We start from the raw sequence: 19,396 nt of genomic DNA on the forward strand, positions 1-19,396 counted from the left end.
CACACGACCTCCAATGTACAACAGACATCTGCCCAACTGTCACAACAAGCTCAATGTGGTCAACCTGTTTGAAAGTTCATGTACCTATTAACTCAAATGAACCCAAAAGAAACATCATATGACTCAGGACAACAAAATCCCACCGCCATCCTTAAAGACAAGGAGCTGGAACACACCTGAACATGCAGCACAGCTCAGAAACGTCAGATTTTGAAGTTTGGGCCTTCTAAATTTTGCCCAAACATGACCCTGCTTCCCTTCTGTTCACTGCTCCCTGGTATAGCCAACACACGGTTTGATGAATTAAAAAGGTGAAGAAAACCTGGATATCTCTGCCTTCTGAATACAGTTTAAACTGCAGCTGCAGTGAGTAATGCTCTTCCTTTTCTATTCACACAGACTAGCTAGGATTTAACTTAATCAAATACCTAAATTAAAGATGATAAATTCAATGCCAATTCAACAATAAAAAGTCTAAACACAATTATTTCAAAAGATGATTGATTAAGCACTGATCTGAAGTAATTTTCAAACTTTTAGGACCTTTATTTTGGGAAGAATATTATTTTCATGATGAAATAACCAGAAATTGGTATCTAAAAGAAAAATGCAAAACCCCAAGAAACCTTGGTGTGATTAAGTTGTGCTGCACCCATATTTTACTTTCTATGTGTCATCCTCTTACCTAAACCCCATAATATTCATATGTATAAAAGCAACCAATGTTTCATTTGGCATATTTTATGATGTGGGATCTTTTTTCCAAGATTAGAGATATATAAAGCCCCCATGTTTCTAATTTTATTTCATTAAAAACACTGCTCTACAAAGTGAGCTGCAAGAAATGTCTTTAGATTGCCTTTTTTACATGAAATGGGCTACTTAAAAGCAGTAATAATAAACCAGGTGGCGCTACATTCTATGCTGCTTAAATATATAGCCCATTATGGTATATAGGAATGGACAAAAAAAACTCGAAGGTGGAATCAATCTGGATTAAGAGGGACTTTTTACAAGGGCATGTAGTGACAGGACAAGGGGTAATGGCTTTAAACTAAAAGAGGGCAAATTTATATTGGATCTAAGGAAGAAATTCTTTACTATGAGGGTGGTGAGGCACTGGCACAGGCTGCCCAGAGAAGCTGTGGCTGCCCCCTCCCTGGCAGTGTTCAAGGCCAGGTTGGATGGGGCTTTGAGCAGCCTGGTCTGGTGGAAGGTGTCCCTGCCCGTGGCAGAGGGGTTGGAACTAGGTGATCTTTAAGGTCCCTTCCAACCCAAACCACTCTATGATTCTATGATGATTCCATGATTAAAAGAACAGTGAAACAGTTTAAATACACATTTTACATATGTCATAAGAAGAAACACATTATTTCAGTATTCTTCTACAATCATTAATTACATGTATGTACCTTTAGATAAACACAGGATAAGTATACGAAACACATATATAGATGAAGACCAATCTGGACAGTCTTGAAGGCAGTGATATTCTTGTCTATACCCAGCTCAGGATGTGGACCAATAATCCAGAAGAGGCAGCAGTCACTGCTCTTATCAATTTCTGACAGAGGTTAGACTCACACCCATGCTTCCAGTCATTTAAGTTTCACAAACTTTCCAAATCTGTCATATCATGCAACAAGAAATAAATGTATACACATACTACACAGCTGAGATTTCCTGCACTGGGAAATCTCAGGGACTGGCATACCTAAAGTACACTGGAGCCTCACCTAGGGAAGATTACCTTCAGGACATGGTGCCCCCTTGGCTAGGTACCTACTCCAGTCCATCCCTCTCTCAAACATCTTAGCAATTGGATGCTACAACATCTTCCCTCTATTTTAACAACATACACAGGTTGATCGCTGACCAGCTCTACCTGGTTCATCAAACATCACTACAGAGCTGCCCTGAATCTGGTCTCTCAGACGAACCTTAACAGAAGATGCACATGTAACTGCAATGATTTTTAGTAATGTAACAGACGTTACTTTGCTTATTGAGGTAAGGAAAAGTTTCCTTCATAATTACATTTTTCATGCTTTCCATTTAGCATGGTAGAAAATGTTTGGAAAGTCCTGAGTAAATACAATTCATGTGTACAAGGACAGTATGGGAGGCAAAGTGCTTTTTCTATAAGAATAGAAGATAACAGTCAAATAATTGGAGCTTAATAAGTGATTTTTCTTCTTTAAAAAAACAACCAATACAGAACATGAAAAGTTCATGTATTACTTAATTCTTTCATTATTCCATTTAAACAGTGTTTCCTTGCACCAAATTAAAACTTCAAAACCAAGAAGACTGTATATGCAAGGTTTCTAGGACACATCTCTCTGCTGAACTTGCAAAATGCTCAAAGAAAGCTGCAGTGAACATATGTGTATAATTAAAAGATGGGAAAGGGTTGGGATGGGTGCTGGTGTGCTCTGCGGACAATTCAAAACAAAAACCCCAGCGTGTCTGAAAATCCCTTCCTACTCAAGCAGTTATGGTTGTGATGGTCTGAAGACATGGCAGCAACACCTTTTTCGTAAAGCAAATGACGTAGCTGGAAAAGAGCAGACAAGATATTGGGAGCACAAGCTGCTCATCAGAATTCAAGGCAACACAGAAGTGCTGCTGGCATGAATGAGCCAGGAAGTATGCAGTGTATAAAGAGGTTAAGTGCTTTTTCCAGCTGCAGAGCTCCGGACACTTTTCTATTTAGTTTCCTTACATCAAAATTTAATGGTTTTAGAGCAAATCTCCCAATGCCAGTAGGACTTAAGCACAAACTTAAATAACGACCAGAACAGGCCTGATAGTCTCATGAATCAAAGCTTTCAGGAAGGCACACAGCAGGGAAGCGATGGCCTCTTCAGAAAACCTCAAACTGAGCTGGAAGGAGAAGGACAGGGAGGACAAATCTTCAGTGCTCTGGCGCAAGCAGCAGCAGTTGTCCGAACACATGCTCAGAGCAGCATTCTCTGGACTGCACAGAGCACTGTCCCGCTACAGGAACCTAAACAGGCAAGAGACAGTGCCTTGTGCTAAGAAGTTCCTGACAATGGTATTTAATCTTACTAATAATACGTTTTCTAAAATAGAGAAAAAGATACTTGTACTTTATAACAGACCCAAACCAGAATGAATGACAATGACCTGCAATGCACTCAAGAAGACTTCAGAGGGAAGCTCTGCAGTGTGAACTATCAGCAGTTTTCCCCCTTTATCTTCTCTACAGGAAGTAATTTGGAATGTGGTAGAGAGCTCTCCTGCTGCCAATTATTTTTTTCCCTACTTGGAGATGCTTGATTTATTGCTACTTTCAGTGCTCTCTGAAAATGATACAGATTTAATTTCTTCCTCTGCAAGGTGCCCCTTATGTTGACACTGGCTCACTTTAGAGAGTCTGAAGATTTCTGGAAAGTTGGAAGAAAGCACCTTAAAACACGATGACTGTGAATATGTGAAAAAGACACTGGCTGTGGATTACTTAGCACTTCTGTGTTTACACATCCAAAGTCTTGTTGCACTCAACACTACTTTGCTTCAGCTATTAGCACAGACTGCAAAGTCCCAAACCTATTGCTTACTTTATTTTAGAATCTAAACCTGTGAAATCAACAATCTGCAACATGAAACCAGTACCTTCAACAAAGATTTTTAAATACATAAAGATCCCTTTATATAATAACCTGAGCAGTTGTAGGCTAGGATCAGAGAGAGAGGTTAGGTCACAAAGGGAAAAGGTGGAAGCAATGGATTTTTAAAACTGACTTTTGCAAGAAGAATGACAATGATATTCGAAAAAAAAAAATGTTTTAATGCATGTCAACAACAGCTGACAGGAGGCTGTGTAAGCACTCCTTGAGTTTACTACACATTACAACGAATGTAACAGAGAACAAAAAAACTGCCTAAAAAGAATATGAAAAAAGTCTTGTGCCTACCCTTCTGGCATAGATTTTTGTCTGTACGTGCCCCCACCAGAGCCAGTCTCACTTGAGGATGATAAGTTGCTCGGAGAATTACGACACTGTTGCGATCTTGCTAAGGCAATGGATGAAACCGTGACGTAGACATCAGAACCAGGAGACAACCTGTTCAGAGCGAACAAACCAGTCAAATCAGCAATACCGAACAGCAATATCATAGTGCAAAGCACGATGGACATCATCATGCAAACTGTCACATTAGCAAAGAATATGGCATCATGGAGACAGCAGAAACGAAGTTAGCTGAAGGATCAGACATTTTCCTCTTATTAATCTATTGGAAACCATGGAAAATCAGCTGTAAAAAGCTGTATGCAGAGGAGTAAATGAAGAGAGGCAAGCGTGGGAGGAAAATCCCAGCATACACTAGGAAGACATTCCAGTTTCTAAAGTTCCTGATTTGTTTTTACAGATTGCTTGTAAGAAATAATGAAGCATGACATTCCTCACCCAAATACCAAACAGAAAAGAAATATTTCTAATTCTCAAAACAAACTCTTGCCTGGAACTGAAACTAACTGTAGTGAGCTGTCTATGCAAACTCTTCCAAGAGTATTAAGCTTATCTCTATGCCACAAAACTTGTCTACATGAAATCACAAGGACTAAAAAATGTAATGTTATTTATAAATACCTTAAAATCCCCTCTAAAAACTTAACATTCTGATGTAAAATTATCTCAACATATCAGAGCTCTGAAAATACAGACCTGAGTGATAAGAAGCCTTCTCCTGTCAGAATAAGCACACAGCAAACAAATGGGCTAGAATTCCAACACATGCACCTGGGCAGAACGGCTGGAAGCAGCAGGCTTATACTGCTCAACTCGTATATCCTGTTCTGTAGTCGAAGGCTTTTTTAGATCATCTTCTGATTTGTACATTTTGCTTCTCAAACCCTGACCGAATCCACTGCTGCTAGCTAGTTCTTTGTTCTGCTCGGTGGTGAGTGAAGCCATTCAGAACTTCTGCAGTGATTTAAGTGGAGTTTGAATTATGCCATCCATGAACATCAAAATCCTACTGTGACCACAAACCTTTGCTCATTTCAACTAGGAAAAATACTGTAACTTACACAAGTTAAACAGCAGTTTAACTTTCAACATTTTAAAAAGGCGTACTGACTTCAGTGAGACACACAGTTGCCCCAGTACACAACTTTGGTCTGGGGATATACAAGATCTTAGCCTAGCCACTTAAATCTATAGCTGTAAAGAAGTGGCAGGTTTTGATCTGCTCTCACCATGATACTGTAAGAACTTCTAAAGTTCAAAAACTCTTGAAAATGAAAAAAGCATTGCACTGATTAATGTTACTTATGGATGTGTGTATATCCAAAGAGAGCATGTGCACATACATGTATCAAATGCGTACTTGTTCCCCTCAGTACTTTGCAAAAAAAGCAGTAAACTAAATCTTAAAATGAAAGGAGCAGTACAACTGGACAGAGCATCTTGGTCATCTGAGTAATAGCAACTCTCTTTCCCAGACAAGAAAGGAATGATCCAATGCCTGACCATCACAAGTACCACATCAAATCCAGTAATTTCCTTTCTAGTCTACTGAACTGTATTTAACTTCTCACATTTATCAAGTAACAGTTCTGAAATATTTGACTGCAAAAAACACAGTAAGAGTTGGAAACCTAGTGAGCCATGAGCCAAGCAGTTCATTTTCCCAGTGGCACTCTTACAAAGAGAGGGGAAAAAAAAATAGTTCCACCAACAAAAATATGTGCTTTCAGTAGCATTCCCTCATCTATATAGGCACACACATTTAAGCTCAGTTATGGTTGCAGAGCAATACACAGTTTAAAAGTATGACTTTTTTCCCCCACTACTAAATTAGAAACTTACTGAATAATTTCTTAAAATTATTTCCTATTGGAAAATGCTTACATTTTCACTCCAGATTCAGCTACGCCTTTTCTTTACTTCCTATGCCTTACCACAAAAGTGACAGCACTGTTCAGAAAGAACACCGAGATTTCAGAACTATGTCATGGAGTTCTAACCCATTTACAAAGATGAAAGACCTCGAGGGCAAACAAAACTGTATTATAAATGTGGTCTGAACAACCAGTCAGGTAGGACATCCTACTATTTAAAACAGCTATACATTTTGTCCGTACAGTTCACAATAGCACTTAAAAATATTAATAGTGAAAGATGTTTCATTTTATGCAAAACATACAAATAAGACAAAAGAACTTTAGAGTAAATTAGTCCGAACTGACTTTTTGAGCTGCTTTGAAATCTACTGATGAAAGGCACTTCCCAAGACAAAAGGACTATTGTGCTAGCAGTTCGTCCCTATAGTTAAAATACTCTGTGCTTGTCTTTTATAATTAAAACCTAAACCAAGCTATTATCTATTTCAAAAGACAGCTTTAAGAAGAAATTCCAAAATGGTTAAGTGCATGAGTCCCATAACTGAATTTCAAAATAGGCCAAGCGTCCATTACATTAAACAGATACAACTACATTGCAGTCAATTGAACTGGGATTATATCACGCATGATTTAGTTCTAACAGATCTGGTTCATCCTGAAAGGACTGGTTGAGTCTTGCCAAGTATGGGAAGAAAATCAGTGGCAGTGAGTGGGATGGGCGTATGTTCATTTTGTTTAGTATGACAACACAGACACTGAAAGCATCCATCTTGCTCTTAATAAATTAATTTCCACGTCATCAGCTGTAATGTTCCCCACGTCTTCAGTATGCATGGGTATGTAATACACACATCATAAGAAAAATGTCAGTCTAGCACGCTTTGTGCCCAGGGCCTAAGGCAGTCTTCAGTTATATGCTCACACACAGGTGCCTTCTCCCTTAGGTCCTCTGCCCCACATAGTTTTATTTTGTGCTACAACTCCTGCAAGAGCTGCACAGCTCGGAAGTGAAGGAGGTGCAGGCTGGCAGAAGAACAAGGATGGCCTTACAGTCAACGCATTTCAGTGCGGACTTAAACAGAATTCTTATCTTGCACTTGCTGTGGCACTCCAACATGACCCCCAGCATATGTGTTAAAGAAAATTTTTCATTCATTGTCACTAATTGCAAATTTCTCAAAGGCCTTATTTGATTCCAAAGCCCAATTTACTTCTGAGCTGAAAACTTACCAAAGCAGCTCAAGTCAACTGAAGCTGTAATTTGAATATATAAAATATTAACAATGCTGGGCACACTTCCAAATATGAGATGCCCAAAATAAGACACAGCAAATGATTAGAATATAATTTGTCTCTCTACCTTTGTTCTTAATCTGAAGAGGGCCAAAGACTTCTCTTCTCACACAGGAGTTCTGAAAATTAGGTTTAATTAATACCCATGAAGCATTCAGAAACTATAGTAACGAGCACCACTGTAAAGCTTAGAGGGGAATTAATAATTGCATCTTTACAGCAGGATTTGAATGCCATCCAGTAAATAAGGGATGGAGTAATGAAGAGGAAAATAAAATATTAAATAGCTGCTCTTTAATGAGCTGCATCCACTGTGTGAACTGAATGAGGCAGATGTCCTCTGTTAAAAGAAATTCTCCTAATTTAATCAAAGGAAGTATCAGAAAATACAGTTACACAAGAGTTCTGAATAAAATTGCACAGCAAATCTTCGTCTGGCATGCTTACCTTCCACGTGTTTGATTTTTGCAATCCTAATAATACTGCAAGATGTGACGGTTTTCAGAAAACACTAACTCAATGCTCTCATAGCAAAAAAGGAAACCAAACCATTCAAAAATGAAAAAAGAACATCAGCAATTTTGGGGAAGAGGATAGCGAATGAAATGGAAAATGCAATTACGCTGTCATATTGTACCTTCTCACACCACACTGTGTACCTTCTCAAATATTTTTTTTATCACTGCAGTTCAGAAAACACGTATCATAACAAGAAAAGATACAGAGGCAGACAACAGGACAACCAGAGGTACAGAATGGCTTCTGCATGAAGAAACGCTGAACAGGCTATATGGCTCCACAGATCACAGGGAACTTTTATCATATCTGCTTCAATCCGTCCAAACGTGAATTGTATTGGCTCAAGCAAACAAAATGACTATTCCTTACCCCTCATGACAAAAGGACACATAGGAGACGTGGACCTGTCACGAGACCAGTCAGCGGGCAGCTGGATGAAGAGACCCCACCCACAGCTGTCAGAGACAGCGGTGCGGGTGCACCCAGCTCCAGGTGAACTCAGACAGACAGCCAGGGACTGCCCGACCTGGTGAGGAGTCCTCCTTTACACTTGTAAGCATTTCTTCTGCTTTTCCCTGGTCCCTGCTGGTGGCCACTGTCAAACAAGAGACCAATTCTTGCCATGACACAGCATGGCTCTTCTCAGCTGTTTTTGGAATGCCAGAGTTTGGCCATACACCCAGGTGTACCAACAGACATCTGGGTTTCCGCCGCTACATCCAGCTCTAGGTCCTGGTGCAAGCAGGAAACGCATCGCATACAAGCTCATGTTAGTAAATGTTTTAATTTGAAGAATGTTCTGAAAACTTTAAAATAACAAATCCTTAAACCCTGTGAGGCAGGCGATGCGTGTGCCACAGTGCTCATTTGACAGGTGACAAGATGAGCACAGTCACCTGCTTGTCTATATTAAGAAAAACATCACTGATCCAAGCTAAGCAGCAGATGATCAGGATTTTTATGTAATATGGGAACAGTTTATACTAGAATCTACCTGCAGGGATTAACCTATAAACTATTAATGGCACAGTTACTGTCACTGACTACACATGGGCATCATCCAAAGAAGTACGACGTTTTAGGGCAAGACTGTGCTCCAAAGTCTGAGGACTTAAAACCAGTCTTAATGAATATTGTTCTAATAATTCTATACTGTGGAATTTTACAGCCAGTGCTTGACTGTAGTCATGCTCTAATTCAGTTTTCCGTTCCATTTAAAATGTTGACTGTGCTGAGAAATCTCCTAGTTTGAGCCTTGAGCTCTCATCCAGAACAGCACTGAACCGCACAATGAAGTGCACAAGTCCAGCAGCACGCTGCGCTCACTAGTTTTCACACTTTCAAATGTTTGTTAAATCAAGTTCTAGTTAAGACTGGTTCTAGTTTATGATAAGTTAATTAAGAAGAGATTATCATCTAACACTATCTCATCTCGTTTCCCTCACATTTTTTCCTTAATAAAGTCTGGAAATCCAGTGTACAATATAAAAATAAAAAATGAAAAGGAGGGGTGAGGAGGGAGGCGGAATCAAGCTCTAAAACTACATCATAAACTACATTATATCTGGCATACTTCGCATACATGTGGTTTATTGTTGTTTTCCTTAATGGATCTAGCTGATGTTCATTCTGGGTTACAGCCTATATAGTGTCCTGTGTAGACTAATTAATGTTATGAAAGAAGCCGTAACCTGGAATTTATTGCATTTATATTATTAGATTTTTCAGTCTTAATGTTGCAGTAACATTAGAGATTTATTTTAAAATTTACAAAAGTTTTGGGTTATTTTCCCTGCCTACAAATATGCACATCAATTACAAATACATTCAAGGACCCAGGATATTATGAGTAACAGGGAGAATTTAAGTATAAGCTAGTGAGTTAGACAGACGACGACAAGCCACTACAGGCAAATTTAATTACTACGCTGGTTAGGCACAGGACTGGGCATTTGTCTGCCTTCTCAGAATCAGAAACTGTCAAGCAAGCTACTCTCCCACCTGCAACTGCAGTCTCCACAGAGAGGCAAAATGTTTTTATGTATATAATGCAAAATCCTCCTGTTCTCAGGACCGGTAATGCAGCTGTTATTTATTTTTAACACAGTGAAATGGACTGAAGTGAAAATATCAATGGGGGCAAAAATTAAATTTATTTCACTCAGTATGCATATTTAGAGACTCTAGCTATGTAAAGTGATCATCAGTCAAATATCACTAGCAGGTAATTCAAAGAGTTGCACCCGTATGCCCTGTACTCCGAGAGCACTTTGTACTCAGAGGGAAACAATTGCCTGTTAAGCTATTTTTGTTTCAATTAAATCCCTCAAATCTTCAGGTTTTTTCTACATACTTAATATAAATCATGGATTTACTGCTGATACGTTACCATTAAAATGGATACCATGTCAGGTCTCATACGTCAGAGATGTTCTAATGCCTCTATTTCATCCCCTGAAATCCCACCTGCTGGAGCTACACCTAACGATGGTACCAACCTCCTGCAGTCCTGGGCCATGGCTACCAACGCTAGTTCCAAAAAATATCTCAGATTCAGAACTCAGAGAGCCACATGGATCAACTTACTACGGGTTTCTCAGCTGCCACGTCCCTTAAAACACAGATCACAAACTACAGGTCACTGTTTCTCAGCGGCAGATGAGATCTGCCATCACGGTTACCACGCCTGGCTCCGTAAGCGAAGAACGTGCAGCCAAAAGGCAGGAGTACAGAGGGATAAATGCCACCGTCACCCTCAAAACAACCAAGTACTAAGATCAGTCAAACATCAGCAAGTCTGAACTGCAGCTCAGCACCGCAGAAACACAAATGATAGCTAGGGATATCTAGGCCACAACCAAAGGTTAAAATTGAGGTTACAGCTATAATTTAGTACTGAAATTACTTATTGATGCTGATCTTCATAGGCAAGTTTCCAGCCCTGCTGATACCTAGGCAGCACCTTCTTTTGAAAAGTGAAGCTGTAATGGTAGTAAGGAAATCTAGGATACCTCTGCTGCTTTGATAAGCCATAATGACATGCACTTTTTTCTAAAACCCCTTAAAACTGCTCTGTAGAACATAATACGGCAGAGAGACAGACACTGAAGTAGACACCTTGTATACAGTGGGGTCATGTTTACAATCATGTCAATTAGAAGGCCATTTCTGGATCCCAGGGTCCTCCAGTATAGATCCCAGGACCCACATTAGCAGGCTACCCTCAGTACTCCATTTCTCCAACCAGCTGAGCAAAGAGCAAACCATAGGGAGCAAAGCCCAGCAAAGCACCATCGCTGCTCCTGCACCAGAAGCACGCACCGATTCCAGCACCTCCCAAAAGGTGATCTTTACACTATGGAAAGTATGAAAGTTAATGGTGAAAAATTACATGAGACTGTAGTTAGGAGGGCTGTGAAAACCTCATCTTTGTTGATTTTAGAGATTTTACACAATAAGAATAGAAGTATCTGAGCTTCCCCAAAAGCAAAGCTTTCTTTTATGATGCAGAGAAAAGACAAATGAATCTTGGAGTGAGCTTACTGTATTTTTTTCTCCTCCAGTATTCCTTTACAATAACAAAAATGTATTTTTCTTCACTTTAACTGGAAACACATTAACCTTATGCAGCTGCTGTTATATTTAAACTTCATCCAGCCAAGACTAACACATTTAGCAGACCAGAAAGATAAGAAAGACATTTTTCAGGCATCCAAAAAAATTCCCAGCCAAACTTAAAAGCTACTCTGATAATACACTTTTAAGGATGAAAAGATCCAATAGGACCCTCTTTGAACAATAACAATTAAAAAATACTTAAAAGAATGTCTGGAGGAGAAAAACTCCAGCTACATGCCTTCAAAATGAAGGAAATTGAAAGTCAAAGTTTCACTTTTTGAAAACAAATACCAAGTATATGGAAATGTAATTTTCACTTTGCAAACATTTGTCAGGCCATAACCCCACTCCAGAAGCATCCAGTGACTGAATAAATCTTGGATGCTTTAGGTGTGCAATGTTGCCCACATATCATTTTATGCACAAGAAAAACACAGTCAATAATACCTGTCTCTCAGTTCAGCCAAAGGCTCACTCTCCTCAGCACAAGTTGTGGAACAGCCAGCTTGAGACTCTGGACAAAACTTTTTGGTTAATGCAATGAAGAGATGGAAGTGTCTCGAAAAAATCAGCAACTCAACTGAATCTGATCTTCTGCCACTGCCTTAAACTTTGCCCAGTTATTACTTTGCCTTCCATAATTGCAGAGATTGTACAGTACTGCAGAGAGCAAAAAACCCCCAACACCCCAACTCCTATCCTTCAAATTCAGCACCTGCCTGTCTTCAGGCTGCAGCTGCCTGTTACAGCTGAAGTCATCCAATTTTTACGCTGGTCCAAATATATCATTAGAGAGCTAAGTGCAGTGTCTCACTGGCTTCTGCAACCTTTTTCAGACACAATCTTACTAGGTTGCCTGTGAAATTATTAGTGCTTTCAGTGTTGCAAATTTTCTTTTGAACTCACACTGAGCGGAACTTTAAGCATACATTTACTGAACTTACATAAAGCTACAACTGGGGGGGCACTCTCTAATCAGTTTGAGTGCAGAAATAGGATAGCATCTAATGAAAAAAAGTAAGAAAATGAAGTCCTTACCCACTATTGTAATTTCTTAACAAGGTGTCCTACACAGAAGTTTGTTTCACCTCGGTGGTTTCTCAGTCTTGGCTATACCATCTTGGGACTTTTTTTTTGTTTTTAAATCCCCAGTTCTTCAGGATGTGAAAAATGCTTTAATTCTTTAGAACTCACTTTAAATTTTCTACAATACTCATTTCCACTGCTTTGTATTTTTCAGCAACGTAAAGCATGATCAAAATCTGTCTACAGCTTTTTTATTTTTTGAGTTGACCAAAATAAGAAATGCAAGCTATGAGCTTGTTTCCCTCAACAGATCTCTTTGTAAATGCAGAGACAGTGACAGATTTGTATACATAATCAACACAATGACAGTTCATTTGAATACTACCAAATGCATCTTTTTCTGTGAAAGAATGAAAATACTGTGACAGGATGTGCCTGATACCTTTATCTTCATAAAAACCGCCTTCTTGTTTAAAAAAAAACCAAAACAATAAAAAAACCCCACATCACCCTGGAGAAAGGCAAACTTAAACCATCTCTTCTTAGCCTAAAAAGTTCAAAAAGTCCCCAGTCAGATAAATTTGCTTTCTGTGCTGGTCAGAATTCTCTTGCTAAGCACTCTGTTAGATGCTACTTCTGCCTTGGGAGCTTTATGTGATTTCACTGAGCCTAAAAGCAAGCTAAAATTCTGATTTACTTCTTCAAAATGCAGAAGTTCAGGAACACTTAGATCTAAAACATTCATTGTAACTCGTTTCAACTTAAACACCACCATAGCAGTTTTAGAATACTATCCTACACGGAAATAGAGCCCAACAATCCCATAACTCTTCTTTTGTGGTAATCATGCCAGGAAAGGTATTTCCTTTTGGCTAATATTTCCCTCATATTCATGTTGTGTTTCGACTAATTAAAACCAAGATTACACGCAGTCTTCAGATACTTAAATAAATCTATTGTGCTTTTTTCCAGACAAGGTTCTGAGCAGCAATGAAAAGCCATTTGTGGAGAAGACACATACCTCCGGCTCTCCAGTGGGCGCCCATCGCTAGAGATGCTTCGGGGGATGTTGGCTACTCGTTCTGGGGGTGGCATTTTCCCTTCTCCTTTCGCAGAGCCAATCCTAGATGTTACTGGACTTTGTATTTGCGATGGTACCTGAGCCACATGAGGTCCCTGTCCTTTGCTTGCATTTCGCTGCCATTTGTTATTATTTCTGAAGGGGAATTTGAATTCATATGACATTCCTTCATTCACTTTGTATTCCATCACTGGCATACGGTAGTTTTCTGAAGAACTCCTGGAAATGAAGAAATTCAACATGATGCTACAAAAAATAAGATACATCCTGTGCACGAGGATAGAAATCTGAAGGAAGAAGCTGAACTGATTCTATGAAATGGTAAATTTGCTTTTTAGAAACATATTTAACACATTTTGATATTCTTCATCTGATTACTGGGTTATAAAAGCTAAAAAATTTGCTATAAGGGCATCTCTCCTCCCAAATTTAGAAAAGTAATGGGTTTCAGAATTTACCTGCCCCAGACAAATAATACCTGAAGTGTTTGTTCTTTTTGAGACAAATCTTTGATGCACAGACATCCACGAAAAGACAAGATTCCCACGAAATAATGCATTACACTTCTTTTTCAAACAACTTTAGCTTTGGACTGCCTCAGTTGATAAATTTGCATATCATGAAACAAAACACTTGCTAAAAATTGTAGATGCCAAGCCCAAACGATGCCCTTTGCTTCCTGAGGATGTACTGGAACAGGGCAGCGTAAAAACTGGAGTAAAACAGGACATAAGCTAATGCAGTCCACATAATATGCAGGGCAAATTTCTGCATACATTTAAAATGAGAGATTTGGAAAGCAGATGTGACCTTTAGCTTTGGTGAGGATAATTTTGTTATTTCTCTTGACAAACGTATATACATCTATTTATGTGAATTTTTTATTGTGATTACTTTGTTTGTCTACACATCAGTATCTAGTGGGAAGGAGAAATAAACAAGCAGTGCAAAATGTTCTACTTCCAGCTCTTCCTCTAAGTGATTACACCAATAATGCTGAGGAAGATCAGTATCTCTTCCGAGCTAAAATACAAACAAAACAGGTAACTTGTTATTTGGCTATGCTGACATTTGCAAGTTGTGCAGTCTAATAGGAGTAGACAAAGTGAAACAGTCGGTGCTGAGGTCTTGCTGTCCACAGTATAAACATTTTGTGGTTTTACTTTGGTCTACCCTCTACTCTTGACCTGCAAATTAAATTGGCAGCTGGAAGGCACAAGGTGTGCTTCTGAAGCACACCAAGTTCAGTTCCATCTGTAAGGCAATGTTTGTGTGCTCCCAGGCCACTTTGCAATGTGAACCACCGCATAGTAGATGGGGATGATCAGGAGATTTGTTTTAAAAGTCCACTCAGAACCAAATTAAAATCTTGATACCCTTGCTTTTTCTTTTCTCCTCATATTTTATGTTTCTGCTATTCTTCTCCTAGTGATTACATACTTTAGTAGCTTGGGTTTCTATCTTTTTTTTTTTTTTGCATTGTTACAGAATACACAATTTCCTCTTGCTGCTGTGTCCCTTACTTCAAAGTCAGCAATCAGTCCACTAATGAGTTCAGTGGCACTGTTTTAATGATCAGCTTTTAGCAGAGATATAACCATAACAAGGCCTGTCTCTGTGTAGGGTATTAGATTGTGAATCTGGGTATCTGGATATATTTTTGCACCTGCTACTGACCTTGTACACGTGCCTGTTGGCAAGTCATCCTATATAACTGCACTCCTGCTCTTCCTCCAACTTGATGCCAATCAATTTATTAGGTTAGGGACTGCTTCTCATATGAATGTACGATACCAAGCAGAACTGATCTTCATTTTAGTTATCGTTTGTAGAAGTTACTGTAGTAGAAATACTAAAAGACCTCTAGAGGATACAAAGAAAGGACTCCAATTTTGGAAAACCGATTGCCAAAAGAGAAATTGCTTTGTTCAAAGACTTAACTCGAGTCTCTAGTAATACACGTAGGATCGTTACAAATTCAAGACACAGTTCCTAAACCTTAATGATTTTGGATACAGCTAGCAGGATGAAGAGTTGCTTTACGAAATTTTATAACTAAGCAATAACCCACCACAAACATTTGCTCACTATAAGACAACAACAAACTCACTGAGTGCAGTATTTCAAAAAGTGCAGTAATTTCTCTTCCTGCTATGGGTCCCTAAGTCTGCTTTTGGCTGTACTTAATTTAGTTCCGAAATAATAGGATCTGTGCTTTCCACACAGATTTTTCTGTTCTAATCCTTTTGCTACGATTGCAGCTGAACTTTCCATTTGCTTGGGCTGCTAAATACTGAACAAAAGTTTTCCAAATACCTCATGGGTGACCTTATGCCACTGCTCATTTTAATCCCTGACATGTATTCACTTTTCCACTAACAACTAAAGGACAAATAGAACTCCTTTTCTCTCTGCTCCTGTTTCACTACCAGTTACAAAAGGAGTTAATATGGCTCACATTAAAAACAGACACAAATTCTTCTTTAATGCAAGCACAAGATCCTTCCTCTGAGACACAGTTTCATATCAATTTGAGTTCAGGCCCAACCTTAAGTATACAAAGATCTAGAATCTACCCCTACAAAGACATCGACTGATGAGAAAACAGCAGTGCAAAACGCACTCTCAGTCCCACTGTAAGGAACACACTGAACTTTGAGAACTGTACTTGCAGCTCCTTGGCAAATCTAGCATAAACCTTGAGCTAGCCTGCAGGCAAATTTAGTCTATTGAAGATCATTCCATTTCAATCATACAGCATTTGCAAGAGATTAATACAGGATGTCAGGAATATGGGAATCAGATTTAGTGATGTGACTGAATCCTACAGACAACTGCAGAGTTCAGATGGGAGCAGTAAAAATTATAAAAAGCTTTAGTGTGAGTACAGGAAAAATGGAGGGACTTAATATCCAATTTAGAATAAAAGCACGTATTACTGCTTATTTCTGATCAAGAAACATTTTAAAGCTATAAAAGCAATAATGCAGTTGACACAAGCCTCAGGCTTAACATGGATGGAGAATGAGAGAGAGAGATGCAGCAAAATCTACTACAGAGTAAAGAAGAATTAGAATTTGCAACAATTTCTCTGGCCAGATCCACACCTTTGATAAACTCTCATCATTTACAGCCTTACTTATTTGTGAACGTAGAAGAATGTAAATCTATTCATAGCTTTCAAGAATTACATCCACAGTCATTGCAAACTACCAACAAATGGGAAAGCAGGGAGGGAAATGCAAAATCAATTTTGATGCATCCTAAACATGCAACCGTCAACAAAAAGTAGTTTAATTTCAATGTTCAAGTCCATGGAATTTAAAGGATATGTGAGGTTCTTCACACATTTTATTAAACTGTGGTATTCAATGAGTATTTTATGGGGCTTGGAGTCTGAATATGGGCATTTTTTCCTGCCCTTGTCTTTCACCTTACAATACTGGATGCTATATTATAATTATACCATGGGTTTTGGAGGTAAACACTTATTCTGTGGTGTTTCTCTCCAACCCCACAAATCAAAATATAACCTCAGACCAGATGTAGCTATTACACAATACCTGCGTGGTGTGCAGTCCTCATACGGAGGGATGATGACGACCTTCACTGTTACTGATGTTCTGAGAAGATCAATCATTTGCTCATGGCTCAGAGTGGCTACAGCCACCTTGCAGATTTCCACCAGCCGGCTGCCTTGTCGCAGTCCCGCCTGCCACGCATAGCCGTAGGGCTCAACATCTGCCACAATGCCCTCATAGTTTACATGGAAACCAAGCTGACCCAGACCATTCCTACGCAGAGTCATCTCCACTGTTTCACAGCCCTTAGTCACAAGCTGCGAATTGAAATGAAGACAGAATTTAATGCACAGAGAGACCTCCAGTGCTAACAGAGGTTTAAGGGCTCCATCTTTGCACAATCAACCAACTCCCAAGACAATGGTGGGACATGATCAAGGAATATATATCACAGTCCTACACGCATAATCAGCCGAAATGGCTCTTGCCACTCAAACGAGTATTTTCAGTAGAGTCTGGTTACCCAATTTAAATTTTTACTGAAATCACAGGAATTTTAGAAGATACATGGCAGCACGCAACTGAAATAACACAGAGTTACACAAGCATCTCTACTTTATCTTTCACGCTTTAGTAACCAACCATTCTACTTTTCTAGCTTTTACAGTAAACCGCAAGATTACTTTCAGTCAGAATGTGGTGGCATGCAGCTACTAAGCAACAGTAAACTGAGGTCTATGCCAACTCTTCTATGTACCATGAGCATGAATACCAACAAGAACAATTTAACAGGGCCTGGTTTTCCCATTTTCCTCGTCATTATACAACTACAGTTGTGAAATTACAGGAAAGACGGTGAAACATAACACATTATTTCATAACTTAATTGGATTAAAAATGAGCATGGACAGATGTTTTATAGACAGATACCATGATTCACTGCATTTTTAGTTTATCACATGTATTCAGAGAATATCTGAAGGCTGCAATAGGGATTGGGACTGCACCCTGCTGGCAACATAATAAGTCAGTCTCAAAGATATTACAGTTTAATTTGGAACAAGATAAAACAAGCCTATAAAACAGAGAAAGGGAAGGAAAACAAGGAAAAGAAATAAAGTGACACTTCTGTATTTAGTGTATGGGAGCATTTTATGCATCTGAAGGTCCTGCTTGCCTTTTTTTTTTTAATACAGAGACATTTTTTGACACACACATATCCAGCTGAGGTTGGCTGATATCTGATAAAAGTGAAAGCAATATTGGATTTGAGAACTAAAAGCAGGAAAGTCCTTATAGATTTCATGATAAACAATTAGAACAGTTTTAGGGATCCCAAGCATTAACTAAATTGACGCCTCACTTGGCGGCAGGGCAAGAGGAGAAAGCGAAGAGGGAAAAATCAAACAAGAGAACACATTCTAACCTCCAGCCTTTTGACGATCTCTTTGATATCATCAATGTTGCTGATGAAGCTTTCCAAAGAAACACATTCACCTCTCTCATAGAATATTTTGATGTTTGTGTCCGTTGAAGTCCACCCTATCACATCTCGACAGGAGCAATTGAACACCACGCTTTTCGTGTCCTGTTCAATGAGGACCACAAACTCGTTAGAGATGCCTAGCAGACAGTCTATTTCCATACCCTTGCTGTAGTCTTTTGCATGGACACTCCATACAATAGCACCAGAACTATAGATCTCTGCTCCTGGATAAGGCTTGGACTTTTCTTTCTTTTTGGAAGCAAGTGAGATGAAGGGGAACTTGCCAGAAGGATCAATAGGTGTGTTGGTGACATTCTTCTCTGCCAAATCTTTCAAGTACTCTTGACGGGTCCTGGTGGCCATCGCACGGAACTTTTCTGATTTATGAGCAGCATTCTCTGCATTAATGACTTTGGCTAGTAAGAAGTCCCTGAACACATTTGATTTAGGAAACGTGACGCCTTTTGGAATAGGTGGTCCAAAGGATGGTACATCTCTAGATCTTGTCACAGCAACACTAAAAGAAATAAAAGAATAAGGAAGAAGCAGAGTGTTTCACTGTAGGCAAATTCAGCAGTTTTTGAATACAGAAAATACGTTTCCTTTTTTCCTTAAGCCCTCAATTTTTCTCTCCTTTTCTCAGCAATATGCCTGCATTTACATTTTAATCTTGCAAGTGTGGAGATTATCTCCCCCATACTGTGTAAATAGAAGGCCACTTATTTTTGCGTCTAGGCATTTTTGAGTCATCCTCAGTACCACAGCTTAAAGAGAGCTTCAAGTACAAACTCCTGCTTTTTTGATGAAGTAATCACTCATGTATGGTAGTTCTGAATTTTTGTTTGGTTTTACTATAAACCGAAAATTTCTATCACACACTATTACAACGGATAGCTTAGAATTTAGCTACCTAAAGCTGAACAGCTCATCTGAAAGCAATGCGAAGTGTATGATTAACACCAGAAATACAGGTAAAA

At 39.0% G+C, this 19,396-nt stretch overlaps 1 protein-coding gene across 14 annotated transcripts in view; it reads right to left on the reverse strand.

Annotated features, from left to right (window-relative positions):
* The window catches only part of SIPA1L1 (signal induced proliferation associated 1 like 1), a 231,659-nt gene that overhangs the window by 27,832 nt on the left and 184,431 nt on the right, over nucleotides 1–19,396 (reverse strand). For all 14 annotated transcript variants that reach the window (XM_075427533.1, XM_075427528.1, XM_075427532.1 and 11 more), the window contains 4 exons: nucleotides 18,360–18,936; nucleotides 16,976–17,250; nucleotides 13,353–13,631; nucleotides 3,942–4,091 (listed from right to left, as the gene is read on the reverse strand). In XM_075427533.1, coding sequence (XP_075283648.1) covers nucleotides 3,942–4,091; nucleotides 13,353–13,631; nucleotides 16,976–17,250; nucleotides 18,360–18,936 — 1,281 coding nt within the window. The remainder of the gene's footprint in view (nucleotides 1–3,941; nucleotides 4,092–13,352; nucleotides 13,632–16,975; nucleotides 17,251–18,359; nucleotides 18,937–19,396) is intronic.

The sequence above is a fragment of the Opisthocomus hoazin genome, chromosome 7 (genome assembly GCF_030867145.1).
Source record: "Opisthocomus hoazin isolate bOpiHoa1 chromosome 7, bOpiHoa1.hap1, whole genome shotgun sequence".
NCBI classification, from domain to species: Eukaryota; Metazoa; Chordata; class Aves; order Opisthocomiformes; family Opisthocomidae; genus Opisthocomus; species Opisthocomus hoazin.